The following is a 22,013-nucleotide window of genomic DNA, read 5'->3' on the forward strand; positions in this document are numbered from 1 at the left end:
TGGATAAGATCCAGAGCCTGAAAAAGTTACTTTGGAACCATGACATTCCACCCCCCACCCACCCACATGGCCAATTTTTATGCTAGCTGGAGGATTCTGGGACCTGTAACCAAAAACATAATCCATCCAAGCTCCAGTGATTCTGTCCCTCAACTGAGGAAGCAGGGTTATTCAGGCTAAGAGACCTTTCACATGTTACAACTATAGCCCTATTATTCCACTTGAAACACCATGGCTCCATCCCATGAAAACCTGGGAATGGTAGTTCTGAGATGGTGTTTACAAGTCTCTGTTGGTGTAATATGTCTTTAAACAACAGAAAAAAAATATAAATATTTTGATTAACAGTTGACTGTTGACAGTTCAGTTGGTTGAGTGTTATGATTGAAGCAACAGTGTGTGTTTGATTGCTCTCTCTGTGTCTGTGTGGACTAGGTTTGGAGCTGTGAAGCAGACTTTGAAGTTGATTATAAGTCAGAGAGGTGTGTGTACACACACACACACACACACACACTGTATTATATATTGTGTGTGTATTATAACCCAAGATAAAAGCCTCCAGGAACTTAAGATGAATCAACTGTCTGTAATTGTTTCTTTTAATTATGAAAAGTGCTCAGTGCACTGCCAATACCAACAGCTGTTTTTTTTTCTCTTTGTTTGTTTTTATACTCTGCTGTGTACATTATTTTTGGCTGTAGCTGGGTGATTTTTATCCAGACTGCACCGGGAGTTGGGCTTGCCCAAATATTATTATTGGCAGACAGTCTCTGCTAGATAGTTCCTCTGCTGCCACACCAAACTAGATACCCAGCAGTCTGTAGGATATTGTCATGGAAGTTAAAAGTGGAACCTTAGTGTTATAATTTTGCAATGTCAGTGTGCCCCCAAGAAAGGACCGTGAAGAGGAATAGAGGTATGCATCACATAAACTCTGTACAGCTTGGGCCCAGAATTTTTCAAGGACTGTCCTTCACTATATGAGCCTAAAAAAGTTTTAAGGGCCCTTTCACACTATACCCCTTATAACATTTTTATTCCACTTTAATTTCTGTGGTAAAATCCCATGGAATTCTGGTGTTTCCAATTGAGTGAGAGGCTTTTGGAATTCTCAGCCTGGGAATTCCTCTGGTGTCTTTGACCAAACTCCACGTCCCAGGATTTCACAGGCGCCAGCTAGGGCAGTTAAAGTGGCATTAAAGTGTTGTCATAGTGTAGTGTGAATGGCCTCTAAGCTTATATCCTTCCAAGCTATCTGTTTCTGTTTTTGCAGGATTTCACATTTAATGGAAACCTGAATCAGACAGTATTGGGTTTTTTGTACTTCTATTCCATTTTTTATATGTGTGTGTATTTCATACCCCTGTCTTTTTGTTTTCAGGGAGAGTCTGGCACAGAAGGACCTCCAGGGAAGATGGGTCCTGTGGGCCCACAAGGAGCTCCAGGCCGACCTGGCTCAGAAGGTCTACGTGGAATTCCTGGTCCAGTAGTGAGTGCCTTCACTTTGCTTATTCATAGATGGCTGCTAAAGGAGGGATGAAGGATGGTAGGCTGCCTCTTTGGATGACATTATTTTTTATGAGAGAGAAATAGACATACTAGGACCCTTCAAGGCTGAAAGGATTAACATTCTTCATGTGAGCAGAGTGTGAAAAAGTTCCTTTCTTGGACTACAGTTCAGAGTAGAATTCTGGGACCTATACCGTGAAATGTAACTTTCCCAAGCTGTTGTTCATATGTTTGAACTTTCATTGCAGAAAGCAGAGGCAGCTATTCTTCATTGTTTCCATTTAAGAGAGATTCAGAGAAGCAACAGGTTTTGGAAAAATTAGAAAGTTGCTTCTTGACACAATAAGAACTTAGGCAAAAGAGAAAATTCATAGAGAGGTTCTAGCATGAATCTGGGTACTTGGAAATTTTTTGTCTTAGGAAGCAAATGCACTCATTTGCAACTTTTATATTTGCGGATTTCATTATTCACGGATTTGATTAATATGTTATCTCTAGGAATATCTTGGTCCTCCAGTGCAACTCTTTGGTCACCTTTAACTAAAAGATGCACTGAAAGACCTAGAAATTCCTAGAGAGAATACTCTAGTAGGCCTTTGTGGCTCCTCCTGTGCAGTTCTGTGGTCAGTGTCTGTTGGACGTTGACTACAGAGTTGCACTGGAGGACCCAGAGATTCCTAGAGAGGTGTCCTCTCAGGTAAAAATGAGGTGATTTTTTATTTGCAGTTTTTCCAGATTCATGGGGGTCTTGTGCTCCTAACCCTAGCAAATATGGACGGACAAGTGTATAACAAGATAGTCAATATTGAAGGAAATAGGCAAGAACTTCAAATGTAAAAACATATTATTGAATAGCAAAGTTGGGATGGTCTATGCCATCAGATTTATGATTTCTATACAATGTGTCCTTTGTAAACTTTGGGGATCTGTTTTGGATCCCCAACCCCCAGCATAAGGGGAAGAATGTGGGACCTCAAGTCCCATTGTTTTCTATGGTGCTGTGCTCCTGCGTGCTGTGCTGTGTGTGCACCATAAGCGCACTCGCCATTATAAGTGCTGGAGCTTGCCCTCTGTGTGACCTTGAGTCCACATACGGCAAGCCTGTGTATGGCACAGGTGTGCTGTATATGGTTGAGAAAAATTAACTGTGAAGAAAGCTGGCAGGTAAATAACTCATTTGAAATGTGGTGCTGGATACCATGGACTCACCAAAAGATAAATAAATGGATATTAGATTAAATCAAGTCTGAACTCTCCCTAGAAGCCAAGATGACTAAACTGACTGTTGTATTTTGGACATGTGGGCCAGAATTCTCCAAGGCAGTTACAAATGCATAACCTAGAGTTACACATTTCTACCTGGTTTACATTCATAGAATCATAGAATTGGAAGAGACCACAAGGGCCATCCAGTCCAACCCCCTGCCATGCAGGAAATCACAATCAAAGCATCCCCGACAGATGGCCATCCAGCCTCTGCTTGAAGACGTCCAAGGAAGGAGACTCCACTACACTCTGAGGAAGTGTGTTCCACTGTCGAACAGCCCTTACTGTCAGGAAGTTTCTCCTAATGTTGAGGTGGAATCTTTTTTCCTGCAGTTTGCACCCATTGATCCGGGTCCTAGTCTCTGGAGCAGCAGAAAACAAGCTTGCTCCCTCCTCAATATGACATCCCTTTAAATATTTGAACAGGGCTATCATATCGCCTCTTAACCTTCTTTTCTCCAGGCTAAACATCCCTAGCTCCCTGAGTCGTTCCTCATAGGGCAAGGTTTCCAGACCTTTCACCATTTTAGTCGCCCTCCTTTGGACACGCTCCAGTTTCTCAATGTCCTTTTTGAATTGTGGTGCCCAGAACTGAACACAATATTCCAGGTGGGGCCTGACCAGAGCAGAATATAGTGGCACTATTAATTCCCTTGATCTAGATACTATACTTCTATTGATGCAGCCTAAAAATCCTTGAATACATAATCCTTATGTATTCACTAGTTTAGGGTGTGTGTGTGTGTGTGGATTGTAAAAGTTCCCTAATCCCCACTTACCAGACAGCAGCCACTGAAGCCAACAGTGGTCTGTTCCTCTGTCAATTGGGAAGCAATTGACTGATTTTCTCATCCACCCCACTCTCCTTGTGTTAGTGATTTCCAGTGTGTGTGTGTGTGTGGGGGGGGGGGTTTAATTGTGAGAGGGACCTTACTTCTGGTTGTCAAACCAGAGATCACTAACAGGAGGGAATAGGAACATCAGCCAGGTGTTTCCGAATCAATAGGGGAACATACTCCTGTCACCTGCATCAGCTGTTGCATGTTATGTGTGGATGGCAGAGTGGCCAGGCTGGGAGACACTATATAACTACTTAACTTTGGTGGTTATGCATTTGTCACTGCCTTGGTGAATTCTAGCCAAAATGAGGAGACATGGTTCAGTAGAAAGAACAATAATGCTCAGTAAGGTAGAATATAAAAAGACAGAGAGTGGATAGACTCAATCAAGGAATCCATGGCTCTGCATTTGCAAAACCTAAGCAGGGCTGTTGATAACAGGGTGACTTGGAGTTCTGTTATTCATTGGGTCAACATAAATTGAAGCTGACTTGATGACAGGTAACAACAACAAGTTTAGTATTAAATACCTTCCAAAAATATGGCTGTGACTGAACAAAAAGAGGAGGCTACATTGTGTTTAAAAGCTATCAGCTGGGGGAACTGAAGCAGTGAAACAGCCAAGAAAATCCAGCTGTGCATAGTGGAGTTCCCCTTGCATGCATATGTATGGTTCCCCCCCCCCCCCCCCCACACACACACAATTTCTTTAGACTAAAGCATTCCTGTGCTTCAGGAATTCAATTTTTTGCAAATTCTGAATAAAATTGGAACTGACCTGCAACTCCAGGACAAAAGTGCTAATGGGGATGTAGTTATTGAACAGCTTTTACAGTTCCTAAGTGTTCCAACACAGTTCTTAGCTCGAAAAATATATCATAATGTTTTAATCTAAAAATGTGCATTTTTGAAGGGAAAACATGTTTTTAAGCTGAAATAAATACTTAAAAACATATTTTCAGAGCATCTTTTGTGCGTGTGTGTTTTTTAAAAAATAAATGCAGGACATAGGACAATACTCAGATTATTTGGATCAGCTGAACAGCAAACTGATTGAATGCAGTGAGCTGATTAGCATGTTAGAATTTGGAAGGAGAAACCTGAGGCTGCATGAGAAAGGGGAAGAGATGGATATTTTCCAGCTAACAGCACATAATCAAATTAAGTGTTTGAGGGGTTTCTTTTCACAGCATTGGGAAGAAATATATATATATATATATATATATATATATATGGTGAGGAAATCTATTTCTCCCTCAACTAATGTTGATAACTGCAGCTAAGCTCAGAGAAAACAGGTAGCCTAGGATGGGTGGAGGTGGCAGATGACCACCCCTCCTAATCAAAAATTCCTGTCTCTAGCAGTGAGTGCCTTCTCCCTGGGGCATGGAACCCCTATGAATTTTAAACCACTTTGCAGTGTGCCCTTGCCTTATGCAGGGGATCCATTCTGGACCCCTCCCCCCCTGCGTAAGGCAAATTCCGCTTATGTTAAAGCCCCATTGAAAACAATGGAGCTTGTGCATGTGGCATGGTGTGGTGCGTGTGCCACGCATGGTGTGGTGCGTATGCCATGGGCTCATGCACCATTTCATGTTTTGTTACGCGGCATTCAGCATAAGCTGAAAGCCATGTATAGTGCGGGCATACTGTAGTTATGTTAGAGGAGCTGTCCAACGTGCTAAATTCTAGGCTTTAAAATCAGTTCAGCACCTTGGATAGCTCCTTAAAAGTTCAATCTGACACTGTAGCAGATTCACAACCCCACTGTTATGAAAGCCACCTAAGACTTCAGTACTGAAACGTGCCCCCACTATAACATTGCTCATGGGTGAACACATATAGAAATGACATGGACTGGAAATAGATTGATTCATCCCCAGTGGTGTTAATTACACCTTTTCTGTCTTAGTGCTTTCTGTAATCCTTCTCTCTGCAAGCCCCCACCCCCAAGTTTGTGTCAGGGATTTGTGTGTCAGTCTTTCACCCCATCAAAATTGTCTCTATTGTCTATATCTTACCATTTCTTTTCTCCCATAGGGTGAACAAGGTCTCCTGGGAGCACCTGGTCAGGCAGGCCCCCCAGGCCCAATGGTGAGTGACAGGAAAGGAAGTTTCCCAGGCTCTTATTTAGGACAAGCAAGAACAACAGCTTCTTGCCAGTGAAACATTTTATTCTATATGACTTCTGTCTTTCCTCAACCCTCTCCCCCCATCATGACATCAGACAGGCCTTCCATGGAGATTCATTTAATAAAGGAGGAGCAGTGTTGTGTGTGCGCAACTTTGTGGAACTAAGGGGAGAGAGAGCAGCTCAGCACTGCCATACGTTTCCTGAGTAGTATTTTCAGAGTATGATCATTGTGCACCCAGGTGTGTCCAGAACGTAATGGAGAGAAGCAGATGCTCATTCAGATTCACTGAACAGCTCTTTACCCAGAACACAGGGCTGATTCAGGCAGAATTCACCCAGTGAATGGCAGTCTCAAGGTGATGGTTTGCACATGTGAAATAGCCACATCAAAAATTGCACCCAAAGACAGTCATCAAGCAAGTGTAACCTTAAGCAATGTCCATGGACATGCATGTGTGAATCAGCCCTTCCTGGAGTCCCTTCTCCTTTGGGATGCAAAGGAATCTTGCAGTGCCTTTGATACAAATTGAAAAATAGAAGTTGGTAGCATGTGCTTTTATAGACTTGAGCCTATTTCCTCAGATGCAAGTCTATGAAAAATTATACTACCCACTTATATCTTTCAGTTAGTCTCAAAGTTGCTGTACGATACCTTTGCATACTAATTTTCCAGACTAACACAGCTATATCTTTGGATTCCCCGGGGAGGGGGGGGGGCTTTTAATTGCTTTTATATCAGGGGCAGGAATCATGCAGCTTCCCAGATATTGTTTGCCTGCAATTCCTCTCATCCTTCACTATTTAGGACTGATGGTAGTTGCATTCCAGCAACATCTTGAAAGCCATAAATTCACCAGCCCTAGGCTATAGGTTAATAAATCCAATTACCTCTGCAAAACACAATCATAGCCTGTGTGTAACCCAAAGTCCAAAGGACTTATAAATGAATCTCTTTGCCTCTTCTTAGGGTCCAACAGGACTCCCAGGTCTCAAGGGTGATCCTGGCTACAAGGGCGAGAAGGTGAGTTAAGTCAGGTATCTACTGTCCAGTGAAAGATGAAACCCAGATGTGAATGTCAAAATCCCATTTTTAGCCTCCTTTTCCAGAATGTTTGTTTGTACATTTGCACTAGTAGCAGTGTTCCAGTTAAATCCTTTCTTATCTTTTTGAACTTGATCTTAGTCATAGGTGGGGCCTTGCATAATCCTTTAGCTGAATTAAGCTGGTGCAGCAGCCCAGAGGGGAATTGATAAACTCCCTATATTCACCCATCTGCCCTAAACAAGGCAGGGGTGGGAAAACTTTAATCTACTGGGTATTTTGGAGTGCAACTTCCTCAATTCCTTTCTCTTGGCCATGTTCAGACCATAAATGTTTCTTACCCCTAAACTCTGGGAAGTTAACATGTATGTGTGTTGTTTGTGCTGGTGAGGGTCATGGTAGTGGAAGCATGTGTTAGGATTGAAGGTTGCCTAGTTGTTCAGACCTGCTTTAGGGTGATGTCTATATACTATTAATTCACACATAACTATGCCAGCCTTGTACTGTTCTGGAAATCTGAGCTCCTGACTACAACAGCTGAAAAGGGCCAGCATGATTGGGTATTGAGTACAAGTGTCATCCAGTAAATATGGACTCTAAATAATAGAACTCATGGAGGTAAGGGGATCATTCACACTATACAGTTAGAGCACTGTAGTTCCATTTTAGCTGTCATGGCTCCTTCCTGTGGAAACCTGGGACTTGCAGTTTAGGAAGAGGCATTTAGATTTCTCAGCCCGGATGTTCCAGTGTCTCTGACCAAACTATAAAGCCCAGGATGGAATCGAACCATGATAATTAAATAATATCACTATAATTCTGTAATGTTAGTGAGGCCATAGTTTCAAATTCCAAGTACAAAACATTGTGTTTGGCCACAGACAAGTCATCTTCTGTTTTTTAAACAGGGATAAAGTTTATCTTTTTTTTCCTCCAGAGTTATATAATTTTATATAGGAATGATAGATTATTAAGAGATCATTTTTTAAAACCTTCTACAGGCCTAAATACCCTAAATGTGTCAGATCCCATCTGATCTTGGATGGGAGACCACCAACAAATACCAGGTGCTGTAGGAAGAAACTGGCAAAATCACCTCTTATTCCTTGCCTAAGAAAACCATAAGTAGGCACAGACAGACAGACAGACAGACAGACACACACACACACACACACACACACTGAATGTGTAATGACTTTGAAAGGTTAACTCACCAAAATATTTGTAACTGAAGCATAAGTGCCCATTTCTGCCACTTTGGCAGGAAATAAAATTTAATAATAATAATAATAATAATAATAATAATAATAGGATTTATTTATATACCGCCCAATCACTGGGAATCCAAGCAGTTTACAACTGAAGGGAAAATAAACGGTTCCCTGCCCTCAGGCTTACAATCTAAAAGACACGACACAAAAGGAGAAGGGAATGGTGGGGGGGGGGGGGGAGGGAATCAGGTCCAGCAGTTATTCTTTCCCTCTGAGGCCTGGACCAAGGCAGATGGACTGGAAGGAGGGCTTGTCTTCTTCCAGGCAGGCCTGTTGGAGCTAGCCTGCCTCACTCTACCTCAAGATGGTGGATGAAGGGGGGGGCTCTTTTACTTGTTGGCTAAGGAGGAAAGTATAGATCACAGATATTTATACCTTTGTTTTCCTGGTTTTTCCTCTACCTCTGACCCTTCAGCTATGTCCATCATCTTTTCCTCCCCTCTGCTCATTTCCTATGCATCTCCTATTGTCTTCTAGGGTCATGCAGGACTCATTGGGTTGATCGGTCCCCCAGGTGAGATGGGTGAGAAAGGTGACCAGGGGCTGCCAGGGAACCAGGGAACACCAGGCCCTAAGGGCGACCCCGTGAGTAGAAGGGAGCTCAGCTCAGAGGGAGGGAATGGGGAGCAAAAATGTAGTGGGGGACTACAGAAAAGCACTGGCAGCTTGGTATGCTCAGGACAGCCAATCGGAGTAAGGATGGGAAAAAGTGGGGTCCTGGCTGATGAGCGGCTATAAAAAGGAGGAGGAGAAAGGAGTGTGTCTTAGAACTGCCAAGAGTGCAGTTGGAACTCAGGGTTTAGCCTTGAGGGGGATCCAGATTCCCATCTAGGGAGGAGGGATTTCAGAAGGACAGAAGAAGTCCTGCGAAATCAGTTCAAATTGATAATTTCTTTGAGCAGTGGAGAGCCAGTGAAGGGAAGGCTCAGATCCACATTATTTTGTAGAATTGTGATTTATGAATAAAGCTAAAGTCATAGGATTTATACTTCTATTGAATAAGCTTTAGTGGAAGATGTGTGGAAAGAACTAAAACATAGTTGAAGAATAACTGAAGTCCTTGAGTGAACTGAAACAAAGTCAATTTGTAAGGAGTGAAGTAACACATTATGTAAGCATAAACTTTGAGAATCTACCAAAAGAGATAATATCATAAGTTATTTATGTAAATAAAAGTTATTTTATTTTTGTTCAGAAAGGAGTGGCCTACCAAAAATAATAAAAACATTTAATAATAGTCTTAAGTCAGTGGGAGGACCAAGGGTCAGAGAAATAGTTCTGAGGTAAAAGACACCTCACACTATTTGTCATATGACAGGAGAAGACTCCCGTGTAACCCTGTGGTGATAACGTAATTTGGTGTCAATCAGGGGCATCTGCGAGTCCCAGTGTGAGATGATCTGAAAGATCTAGTGTGAGAGATCTAAGATATCTGGCCTCCACAGGGACCTTTTGCAGTCTGGCTGGGACAAGGACTTCACCAGTAATCTCCAATGCCCACAACACTGTTTTCTCCTTAACAGGGAGTTGTTGGACCCCTCGGCCCCTTAGGACCACCTGGCTCTCCTGGGCTCTCAGTAAGTATTGGACCTATTTCACCATGGATTCTAAAACTAGAGATGTCCACTAGTTGGACATGAAAGGTGTACTCTTCCCAGCTACAATCCATCCTTTATCTTCCACTTTTCATACCCTCCTTATCTTCCTCTTTGCAGATACCCATAGGTTTATCCTTTGTTCATAGGACCCATGAGCTTCTCCTTTCTCGTTCCCCACTGTTTATACAACCCATTCCAGACATATGGATGTATTTTCTTTCACAGCATTTCCACTTTCCATCACCATGTGGCCATCTCTGTACATTCTTCCTCCCTGATCCCTTGACCCATTTTCATGCCACTGCACCTATCTTCTTATATATAAAGACTCCACCAATCACTTTTTGTTAATCATGATTGTACATTTCTTTTGTATTTCTGTAGGGACAACTGGGACAAAAAGGCAACAAGGGTGCACCGGTAAGTAGCTCCAGTAGTTGCACTATGGTTGAGAATTGTGTTATGGGTGGTCTTGGGCCTAGACTGCTGTCTGTGCTTAGCATTGATAATTTCTCAATTATATGCCCAAGGAACTCTGATTCTGAGTCAAAAAGAAATTACTTTATAGCCTATAATGATAACAAATGTACCAAATTCACAAAAGTTGACAAATGTTTAAACTTAGTCTGTTTCTACTAGTTATGCAGCAAAGTGAAAAGGAAAGGAAAGGAATAAGGGAAATGTTGCTCAGCTCCATTGCTCAGATTCTGAAACAGAGGTGGACCAGATGCCATGCTGTCTGTTTTTGTGTGGGGCCCTATGCACCTGCAATCATGCCAAAACTGCTGGATTTCACAGGCGTTAATGACAAAGACGTGTCTTACACTCCTGGAATCCTCCTGTGAATAATATGTTTGCTCCCTGCATACCTTGTTTTAAAGGGAAATGCCAAGTTCCTTTGTGCTCTCACCATACTGTTAATTCTGAAGTTCAGCAGCACAGGGTGGGGGAGGGGTGGGGGAAGAGACATAATTTGCTTTTAAATCCAAGTGGGTGTGGTATGCACATCTTGTTAAGAACACAATTATTGCTTCCCTCATGCTCCCCAGGGTGCTGGTCTTATAAACTAGACTCATGCTTCTTGTTAACTTGTTGAAGGGCATCTGTGTTGCTGAAATTAAGTAGCAAAATGACAGGGTGTTCAGGGTGTGGCCAGTACAGGGACCTGCTGAAAAGAAGTTACCCACCTTTGTTCTAAAAGCTAATTCAGTGAAGTGGTAGATATCTGCTTGGATTGTATGACTGACTGCACCTGCATTAGAGACCCCAACAGCTGAACCAATCAAGTTCCTCCATCTAAATCAAGGAAAGGAATCTCATTGCCTTCCAGATGTTCTAGGTCAGCATGTCCCAGCAGCCCTAGTTGGCATAGCCAGTAGTGAGAAATGTTGTGAGTTACTGTCCAGCATCATCTAGAAAGTGGCAGGAGTTCCAACATGATTTAGAAAAGGAATTGTTGGAAAAAAGAATTTTACCCTAGCATTCTCCCTGGCATCTTCTTCCTTCTACACAGAGAAGGTTGTTATGTACAAGAGAGTTCATACATGCAGTAAATATCAGCTCACCAGGCAATACAAAAATCACAATCTAATTTTAAGACTACCATCTAAAGAAAATCTATCCTGGAATCTGAAGCGTCTGAAAATCTGAAGTGTCTTGGAAGTGATGAGGTAGTGCAGAATAAGGCTTCCATGTGTTTCACTATGATTTGGCCTATGATGTTTTTGCCAGGCATTGCTTACATCATTTACTTGGAAGGGGTTGTGCCTTTGGTTTATAGTTCTGTTCTGTTTTCCTGCAGGGACCTATTGGACCAAAAGGTGATCTAGGACCCCCAGGACCTCCAGGGCCACCAGTGAGTGATGGAAGAGAAATTGATAAGCAGGACCATTGGACCACTATAACCCATTTCCTTTTGCCATGCCTTTCCTTCTACTCCGTGCTACCCATTTCTCTGTTCTTTTTCCCCCTGACTCCTAGGGCCGCCCTGCTGAGCTGCAGGATCCAATGCCAATGGAAAGTGGTCGCAAGAGCCGTCATGACTGGGAGCTCAGGGAGCAAGGAGATGCCCCAGTGGCAGTGGATTCAGACCCTGATGCAGATGGACTGGCAGAGGTTCTGGCAGTTCTAAGTTCCTTACGCGATGAGGTGGAACAAATGCGATGTCCCCTAGGCACCCAAGAGAACCCTGCCCGTGTCTGCAAGGAGCTCCAGTTTTGCCATCCCCACCTCACAGATGGTGAGACTGAGAGAGAAACACAAGCCACAATCTTCTCTACACTTTTAGCTTACTGTATACCTGCATAGGCACACTGAATCATACAGATGGGCAACAGATTGTTCAACAGGCACTAAGACAGGGGCAATGGGACAATTTCACTGTCCCTGATCTCCCTCAGCTCCCCTTCCCTGACAGCAAGTCCAAATACCTCAGTTTCTTCTGTTATCCCTTTGTAAATGGCAACAGAAAGTGACATTGCTTCATTTCTTGTCACCATTTTGAGTGGGACTGCAGAGGAAGAAGTTTTTTGTGGGGAGTAGTGCAAAATTCTAAGGTGCATGTGGGAGGATTTTTGCATGTTTCATGCACTGAGGTGCTTTCTGCATGACTTTAGGAGAAAAATGCCCCAAATAGCACATTTAAAAAAAAAAGGTTGTGGGTACAGTGGAGGGGCTTCAGGGCCACAAAAGTCCCAGGGAGTGTACATGGTCCATGGGCTGCACTTTGCCCACATCTTGAGTTCACCAACTGCAAACTTAGCTCCCAAGTTAGACATGCAAGAGAAGGTTCTGTGTGTGTGTGTGTGTGTGTGTGTGTGTGTGTGTGTGTCTGCTTGTGGAATGATTGGCTGCACAACAGATTGCATTTACACACTCTGAGAAAGATGTTGGCTTGCAAATCATCATCCCTCATTTTTGACTGTGTTGTCTAGGTCAAATGGGAGGTATGGTCCAACAATATTGTGAGAATGATACTTTCCCCTACTCCTTCCTCATGAGAACCACAGCCATTTATATAGTGACACTCATTTCTCAAATCTTTTCTCAGGTGAATACTGGATTGATCCTAATCAAGGATGCAGCCGAGATGCCTTCAGAGTTTTCTGCAATTTCACAGCTGGTGGGGAAACCTGTGTATTCCCTGACAAGAAATTTGAAGCTGTAAGTAGCTCTGCTCAGTAACTGGGAAGAACCTGATGGGTAGTGGCTTCCATGTCAGTGTGAAAGTGAATCCACTTTAGAATCTGAAGGAGATATCCAGGGTGCCAATCCCTGTCCCAAAATAGATTCAGCACCTTAGATTCAGATTTCTGAAACTCAGAATGGATTCCTCACTCACCCACTTATACTGGGTGTACTCAGTATAATATAGACGACTGGGTACTTGGAAAGGACTGCTCTGGCACTGAAAACAGGTTCAGCCTGAATTTAGGACCCTCAAATGAACAGCTAATATGCAATCTGTGTTTCCAGGTACGACTTGCCGCCTGGAGCAAGGAACAACCAGGAAGCTGGTATAGCACATTTAAGAGGGGCAAGAAGGTAAGCCTCCTGTGTTGGCACTGCTATTTACTCCTGCAAACAGCTGTAGTGAGAAGCAGGATACAGCAATGTTTCTTTCCTACCCCAACTTCTTTATCCCATGATCAGAATCATGGTCCAAATGGACACCTCCTGTGTGTGTTTGTAAAAAGGTGAATAACCATAGAGAAAACTGTCTTTCTACCATTCTGCTCACTCATGCTGCCATTTTCTCCTCTTCTGCATTCCCAGTTCTCCTATGTGGATGCAGATGGCAACCCCATGCAGGTGACCCAGCTTACATTTCTGCGCCTGCTCAGCGCCATTTCCCACCAGAATTTTACCCTCCTCTGCCAGAATGCAGCTGCCTGGTATGAGACTGACACCAGCAGTCATGCTCGGGCCTTGCGATTTCTTGCCTTCAATGGTGTGGAGCTGATGCACAACAGCACAGAAGCCCCCATTCGTGCCTTATATGATGGCTGCCAGGTGAGACATTGGCCTTCCACTACATTACCTCCACATTATTTTCTCCATGCTTCCTTTCTCCCCCTTTATATCTCTTAAAACTACCTTTGTATCTCCTGATAACCCAATATCATTCTAAGACTTAGAAGTGATGCTTCATTGCTAGTCCTGAGCAGGCATGAGAAAGTCTGTCAGTTTTGCACCACCCTGTCCCATTTTAATTTTTTAAACCTCAAGTTCTTTCCATTTTGAATATGAAAAACACTTTAACCATTTGTTAATGAAATGAAATGAAATTCTCCCTGCATTTTAACTGGTCTAGTTCAATAGACACAGCTATTTCCCATCAGGGGAAAGACCATGTTGTGCCTATATGCTATGTAACTCTTAAAGATGAGGAGCTGCTAAGGAAAAAGAAGTGGCAGCCCTTATTCAGCATGTGTCATTGTTGTATACGCAGGGATACCATCTCAGATTTTTTAGAGTCCAGCATCTTACATCGTGTCTAATGCTGATGGCTCAATGGATTATTAATCTATCATGTTTGGTGTCTCCCACATTCAAATTATTTTCATTTCAGATATTAAAGAGTGATTTTTGATAAATGTGTATCAAACCTCAATTGAAACTAAGCTCTCGCCCTTCCTTAGCCTTGAGCCTTGAAATGGAACAATTTATTTGCAAGCTAGCCACCAAATGTAGGTAAAGGCCATACATAAATGGGCTGGGAGCCCTTTCTAATCATCCCAGTTGGCTTTCCCCCATATTTCTCCCCCTATTGGTCCATGATCCCTCTAGTAATTTTTCATCTATAAGATCTCCAGCATCCAATCTGGGATTTTAAAGTGGAGGCCAGTTTGTGCTTAGAATTCTTGGCCCTGGAAACAAACTAGAAAGAAGATGGTGATATTGTGCAAGTGGAAGCTTGTTTAATTAAGTAATTCATAGGCTGGATGGGCATTTGAATAGGATGTATCCACCTCATACACAAAAGACTGAATGTTCCACATACTCATAAAACATCTTCCTTTCTTTCAGTTATTTTATTTCTCCTTTTCATTTTGAGTGTTGGACTAGAACTCTGGAGATCAGGGTTTGATTCCCTGATCAGCCATGGAGCTCCCCTGGGTGACCTTGGGCAAGTTACACACTCTCAGCCCTAGAAACTAGACACGATAGGGTCATCATAGGTTGGAAGTGAATTGTAGGCATACAACATACAACAACAACCTTTTCATACCAGAGAACTAATTTGGGACAGTTAATGCTTTTAATAACAACAACAACCAGACTCATAGATGTTTATAGTTACCTAGAAATTGAATAAAATGCATCTATTCAGGAATGTTATTTTATTTTTGTTAATTTCATTCTCAAGAGAAGCAATGAGTAATTTTAGCAATTTTCTTCACACTGCAAAAAAAATCTTTGAAGGTTGTGTATTCTTGAAAGTTAATTTACTGACTTATTCTATGCAGAATTCACATGTGGGTTTGGCACAGGAAATGCTGTTACCTGTGCAAAATATGCAGTTTTCTGGGGCAAGGGAGGAGAAAATACATGAGAATTTTGCATAGAATAAGTCATGAACTGCAAAGATTTCAATGAGTCCAGGATTCTTGACTTACCTGGGTTTCCCTACGCTCTAGAAACACATTTCCTGGTGCACACGTGCGCGCGCACACACACACAAAGAGAGGGGGGAGAGAGAGAATATTCCTTCAGTAGAAATACTTCTGCTCAGGGTTCAAACCAGTCAGCCTAATTTTCTTCCTGATAGCTATTCCATGTCCCTACCCTGCCTTCCCCAGCCTTCCATTGCTCCTGTCCAGTTCAGCCTCAGCATTCCATGGCTACTGTGCAAACTCACTCATGATCTGCAGGGTTATTTAGATCTGAGAGGGAGGTACGTCTACAAACCTCAGGGTTCCCCTGTGGCAACACTATTATTTCTCAGTAGGTCAGTTTCGGTGCACTTACACATTAACAAGTGAAGGACAAGGACAAGTGAAGACAAAGACAAGTGAGCTTACTTGTGAGGACAAGGAGTCTTCTGAATTCCCCACTTGGCATTCACCCTCTCCAGATATTTCTTGGCTTGGATCTTTTGAAGGCATGCCAGTTGACCTGCTCTCCATCTTTGATACTTACCCTTCAAAAACATCCCTGTCTGAGAAGAGAATGCTAGGAGCTGGATGTCATTTGGTTCCTTTCCAAACCTTTAAAGTCTGTGTAAGGAACATGGTCCTCCAAATGTTGTCAGGCTACAACTTCCTAGCCCCAACCAACACAGTTTCTTTGTAGGTAATGCCATTTCTTACCTATAGGGGTCAGGACATTAACCTTCACTATTATATTGGGGGTAGATAAAGTGCAACCCAGTCCCCTCCCTTAAAAACAAATTGAGCAGAAAAATCACCCAAAACAGCACATGGAGTGGCATTGTGACTCTGCCCCTCCCTCTGCCAACCCATAACTTACTTAAACTACCAGAAACTAGTCCCAGACATCCAAAACTACAAATTGGAACTGGACTTCCACTCACTTCCAGGTCACATTTTTTGTCCAAAAATATGCTAGTGTAGCCCACTAAACAGGAGGCATGGGACCAGAAATTTTTCCCCAGTGCATCCCAGTTGCCCACATTACTTGGATGCCTATTATCAAATTCTGAGTTCAAACCTCACTGTTCTGTGATACTTCACCCTCTTCAACCTGCCAAGCCCAGCACAACCACTCTTTCTTCCCACAATATGAACCCTGTTAGCATGGAGTTAACAAAAGTAACAGATTATTTCCTTCCATGCTGGAATCTGGTTTTCTCCTGGAATCTCCTCCTCTGATGGCCATGATGTGAGAAAAGAATTGGCAAAAGCATACGTCCACTATGATGCCATCTGCAGTTTTATTTAATCTATGCCTTGTGGCTTGTCAGTTGTCCCATCTGATTGGCATAGCTAAAGAAAAAACTGTTTTGAACTCCAATTTCAAGTATCCCTCAGCCAGCATTGCTAACATCCATGCTTACTAGTGGATTGTAGGAGTTGTAGTGCAAACAGTAACTCTTCCTTGCCCTGCTTTGTTGTTGAGGTAGCTTGTTTGTGAGGCACTGGGGGGAAGGGACAAAATCCTGACAATATAAGGAGTTGGACATAACAGCTTTCTGGTTACTTTTGGGGCTGTCTTCAGATTTTTGTGTACTGGAGAGCAAGAGGGGACGGTGCTTCTTACATTTCTTTTCTACACATTTCCCCTTCCTTATTTTATACCCTATGCATCTCAGTGAGCAAAGGAGGCCTCTTTAACCACCCTTCTTTCCTGCCACTCCAAATGAGTCAGCCCTGGGGATGGAAAAGAATTTCACATTAGTCAGGAGATTGCTTACAAATTGATCCAATTTCTCCTCTACAAGACTATTAACTGAAGCATTTGAGTGTATTTTTTTTTTTTTTTTGGTTTTCCCATCATTGGGAGAAGGTCACAAGTATTGCTTTCTTTTCTGTTTGAAATGATGTCTAAAAATGCATATATTTGAAGAAGTTGGACAAGCCCACTCTGGTCACTGGGAAGAATGCATGCAAATCGTGGGGAATTAAGAAAAAGCATATCCCAAAATATGCATGAATTTCCATGTGTGAATTTGCGGGAGGGATCTGGAAGCCCCATACAAAACACAGACAAGCTGAGAATACTGGTGATGGCATTCTGAGAAATTGATGAAAACAAAACTGACATCATTTCAAATCCCTTGTTATCTTTGCCTCTGTGGGTTGGAGACCATTATCTGCTTGGTCCACCATTTGCTGCGCTCATTGATTTTTATGATTGCTCAGCTACTCCTGCCCTCTTGAGATAATCTGACTGGCTTTCATACTTTAAGAGAATTAAGCCACCAGAAAACAATGTTAGGGTTAAGGTAGCCAAATGAAGTAAAGAACAGGGCTCCTGTATCTTTAATGGTTGTGTTGCAGGGGGAATTTCAGCAGCTGATGTTTGTGTGCCAAGCAGATGTCTTGGGTCCCATGCAAAGATAATGGCAGGATATGAATTAAGGAAGGAAGGAAGGAAGGAAAGAAAGAAAGAAAGAAAGAAAGAAAGAAAGAAAGAGAAAGAACCAATCCCCTCTTCTACACAACTATTAATGATGCAGGAGCTCTGTTCTGTTTTTCACCTGGCAACCCAACCTGTGATCCTTTAACAGCTACAGTGATCACCCCCAAAGAAGTCACTACGATAACCATGGAGGTCTTTCCATAATCTTTTTACCCTGGTACTTCAATTTGATATTGTTTCTGATGTTGTCTTCTCTATCTGCACTCCATCTTCCAGGTGCGCAAGGGTCAGGAACGGACAATCCTGCAAGTTGTGACACCCCATGTGGAGCAGCTCCCATTGGTTGACGTGGCCATTCAGGATTTTGGGGACACCAACCAGAAGTTTGGCTTTGAGCTTGGGCCTGTCTGCTTTGGTGGCTGATCCCTCCAGAGTTGAACAGCTCCCTCGAGACTGTGGGACCACTCCTGAAAGAGAGAGAGGGGGCTCATAGCCCCCCCTTTCCCAGGACCTGAGGAGTGGGGAGCAGGAGAGGAGCCGGCCCTGCAAAGACCTGCCGTTGTATTTAATCAGATGACAGCTTCCTATTTATGCGGCCAAGGTCCCCTTGGGGTTGTGACTCTTAGGGAGCAGCACAGAGCCCAGACTGAGCCAGGGCCCTCATTTTGTGCAGCCCCAACAATTGGTGCTATTACACCCTCTTAGTGAAGCACTGGACTGACTGCCCAGCACCTGCAGGGATGAGGGTAATGGAGAACTTGCCACACACTGCTGACCTCCCCCTTCCTACTGCTCTTTCTCTTCATCCCCCCAAAAGGCACAGGGGCATCAAGAAGTCACTTGAGAACCGGGAATTCAGGATCACTCTATTGACACAACCACCCACAAATGGACATGGGCACAGGAATTGGATGGAGGTAGTGGAGGAGGACTGCAGTAGCTTCCAAGCCAGTGGAAAACCACAAAAGAATGAGATTCTGATTGCAGACTGAGCAACGGACAATCAATTGAATTCAGTTCAACTGAGCAAGGTTTATCTTGGCATGAGAATGGTATTACTCTTTTACAAATTAATCTAGGTAGGTAGATCCTCTTAGGATCTTCAAAGGAACAGGGGTATAGGTCAGTGTTATTCCTACCCATCGGATCTCCAGGATGCTCTATTTGGAATCTGCATCCTCATGTGACTGCCATTCACTGTTGTCTATTCCTACTCCGGTTCCAGGTGCTATGCAGGTGAATGACACAAAGCCAGAGGAGCTAGGAGGGGACTGAGACCACTCCTGTCTCTCTTTGTCCTGCCAGACATTCCAGCTGTGAATCTGCAGTATTTATGCCAGCCCTTGATCATCTTTCTCTGTCATTCCATCCATGATGGACAGAGAGAGTAAAGGATTCTGAGTTTTGGTCCTTGGATCCTGTTGCCCTTGGCAGGTGCCTATAAGATGTTTCTAGTGCTATGGACATTTCTGTCCCTCTGTAGAGAGAAGCTGATATGGTGCAGGTTGGTTTCCAGTTATCCAAGAATCTGTATGTCTCATGGGCTTCCTGCTGCCCAAATCCCTTAAGAGTATATACAGGACAGAGGCCTGAACCCAATCCCTCACCTTTGGTGCTGTTTCACATTCCTCCCTTAGCCCTGACCTTTCTTCACATTCTGGTGCTATAAATGCCTATATTTTTATGCTTTCTCCTTGTAGCTCAGGCTGTGGGTCCAACCGGGTACGTGTGTGTATGGTTGAGTGTTGAGTGCATGTGTGTGTTATTTTATCATCTTTTAACAATCTGTATTAAATCTCAGAGCGTGTGGCTGCTCCATGATCTCTGTGTCACCTGATAAGCACACCAGAACTCCTTAGCTCTAACAGTTTGGCTCAAAGTTTGATAGTATGTTGATTTGCTTATCTGTTAACATTTCAAAGTGAAACACACCACACACACAAACATATACTATTGGGCTTCCTATGCTATAAAACAGGATTGTTGAAATGCTCTCTGATTCAGTTTGGGGCCAAGTTAATTAATTTGGACTCAGTCCTTATTCTGTTTGGACCTGTTCAGACCTAACTCTGAATCAAAATTCGGAAATCAGAATTTATATGCCAGATGTTGATTTGTGCTGGGAAACACAAACTGCCATAATTTTTATGTAGGGTATCTCTGCCCCCGCCAATAAGTGCATGAAGTTTAGAGGGAAAATAGTGACTAGAAGGGGAATAACCATGACAAACAGGGTCTCAGGGAGTTTGGTTTTGGTTCCTCCCCCCCACCACCACCACTGCTTTTAAAACCTAGCGCCAGGATAGTATAATGGTTTGAGTGTTGGGCTAGAAGTCCAGGAGACCAGGAGCCAATCCCTATTCAGCTGCAGAAACCCATTGGGTGGCCTTGAGTGAGGCATGCACTCCCAACCTCAAAGGAAGCCTATGACAAACCTCTGAATAAACCTTGCAAAGTAAACTCTATAAGAGGGCCACCATAAATTGATTTGTAATTACAGCAGCATGGGATAGAATTGAGGCAAACTTTGAATCTTGTTTGTCTTGAGACAGTAGGTAAGAGAATTGCTACTAGCTAATAAAACTATTACCAAAATATTCCTCAGCCCAACATGCTGCTACTCATACAAAACAGAAAGGATGATGGGATTAGACTAGAAAAGGTAAGTACTGGGAGGATGAAGAAAGGAAAAAGGGAGCTACATTGATCACAACATTGCCACTAAGATTCAACAAAACTCATCATGTTTTTCTTGCTAACCAAGAACAAGCAAGAGAATACTCTTTGGCACCACTCCCTCCTCCGCCAGGCACTGATTGGGGATTGCTTTTGAGACAGTTGCCCCAGAATGGCAACTAGAATCCTTAATGGGCAAAAGCCGGGTTTTTTCAATGTTCTCCCCATCTCGACTTCTCCTTTTGCAAACCTTTGATGACACATTGTCTGCCTGTCTTTTTCTTTCTCGATGACTGAATGGATCCAAATGGCTTTGGACTAATCTGATTCACACCTGACCTGATGTGGACTGATATGATCCAATTCAGACCTGATTAAAGTGAGTCTGAATCATTCCATTCAGTTTTCAGCCAAATAGTTTGCATAGCTCTACTGTAATAGTTCCCTCCATGTAATGTTGAATGACGATAAGGATACTGTCTGAATGTCAGATGGACACTTTTTCCTCTGTAGGTGGGGCTGTCATCTAAATTATGCCGGTATCTTCTCCGGCTTAAAGGAAGGCTACACAGCTCTAATCATTAGCACTGTATGCTTTTGCATCATGTGTTTAAATAGGTGGTGAAAAACTACCTTTCTGGGAAATGGGCACTAGTGCTGAAATGCTATAAACAGATAAAATGAAATGCCAGCTACTACCATGTCAGAATGCACAGGAAGGCCACTGAAATCCACAAACACCTGGACAACGTCAACAGGGAAGAAGAAACCCTGAAAGTAAACAAAGTTAGTCTACTAGTCCTGAAAAACACACAAATCAAGACTCAGCACAAGCACATGACTATCACTCAGGCTCAAGAGGTTTCCCCTGAAGACGATTACCAATTAATAAGAATAATAGGATTTAAATAGACACCAATCCCCCTTGCATATTTCGACCACCACAACACACTTCCAAGCTGTGACCTTCAACACAGTAAAACACACAAACTAACTCTACCATTAACATGTAAACTACTTCCTCCCAAACAAGGATCCCACAGGTACATATACTCCACATACCCCTCTGCCATTACCCTCTGAAGATACCAGCCACAAATGCAGGTGAAACGTCGGGAATAAATTATTCCCGAACACAGCCACATAGCCATAAAATCCACAAAAACTATGGCTGCCAGCCATGAAAGCCTTCGACTTCACATATGAAATGGAACAGTTTTTACACATACACATATACACAATGCCCTCGACCCTTTCAGTGGTGTTTGGATTATTTTGTGCAAGTCAGAAATTCATGTTTACAATTCCCACACCCATATTTACCCCAAATGTGCATCGCCTTCCACTTCTGGAGATGGAAGACATAGTGTGAGTGGCAAGTTGTGAAACTGCCAGTAGCAGAATGTTGACACAGCAATCACTAAGGCAGCTCTATTTGCCTTCAGTGATATCAGTGCATTGCAAAATCTGATTGGCTAGATGGCAGCGTGACATCATAATGTTCGCTCTGTTATCCCAGATTGGCTGGAATTGTGCAGTGAGCAAATTCAAAAAAGGGGGGAAATCACATCTCTAAACAAACTAGAGGAAGAAAGGTGAAAGCACATCCAGGGTTCCCACACTAACAGCAAAATT

General features: G+C 43.0%; 1 protein-coding gene across 1 annotated transcript in view; it reads left to right on the forward strand.

Moving 5' to 3' along the window:
• The window catches only part of LOC149322778 (uncharacterized), a 164,878-nt gene extending 145,224 nt beyond the window's left edge, over positions 1 to 19,654 (forward strand). The window contains exons 57-68 of the mRNA XM_089531722.1: positions 1,382 to 1,489; positions 5,655 to 5,708; positions 6,716 to 6,769; positions 8,539 to 8,646; positions 9,585 to 9,638; positions 10,044 to 10,079; positions 11,461 to 11,514; positions 11,640 to 11,898; positions 12,709 to 12,821; positions 13,134 to 13,202; positions 13,434 to 13,670; positions 17,979 to 19,654. Of these exons, the coding sequence (XP_089387848.1) occupies positions 1,382 to 1,489; positions 5,655 to 5,708; positions 6,716 to 6,769; positions 8,539 to 8,646; positions 9,585 to 9,638; positions 10,044 to 10,079; positions 11,461 to 11,514; positions 11,640 to 11,898; positions 12,709 to 12,821; positions 13,134 to 13,202; positions 13,434 to 13,670; positions 17,979 to 18,125 (1,293 nt within the window). The 3' untranslated portion in view covers positions 18,126 to 19,654. The remainder of the gene's footprint in view (positions 1 to 1,381; positions 1,490 to 5,654; positions 5,709 to 6,715; positions 6,770 to 8,538; positions 8,647 to 9,584; positions 9,639 to 10,043; positions 10,080 to 11,460; positions 11,515 to 11,639; positions 11,899 to 12,708; positions 12,822 to 13,133; positions 13,203 to 13,433; positions 13,671 to 17,978) is intronic.
• The last annotated feature ends 2,359 nt before the right edge of the window (positions 19,655 to 22,013 follow it).

The sequence above is a fragment of the Sceloporus occidentalis genome, unplaced genomic scaffold, assembly GCF_023333645.1.
Source record: "Sceloporus occidentalis isolate IW3139 unplaced genomic scaffold, rSceOcc1.0.p SCAF_1, whole genome shotgun sequence".
NCBI classification, from domain to species: Eukaryota; Metazoa; Chordata; class Lepidosauria; order Squamata; family Phrynosomatidae; genus Sceloporus; species Sceloporus occidentalis.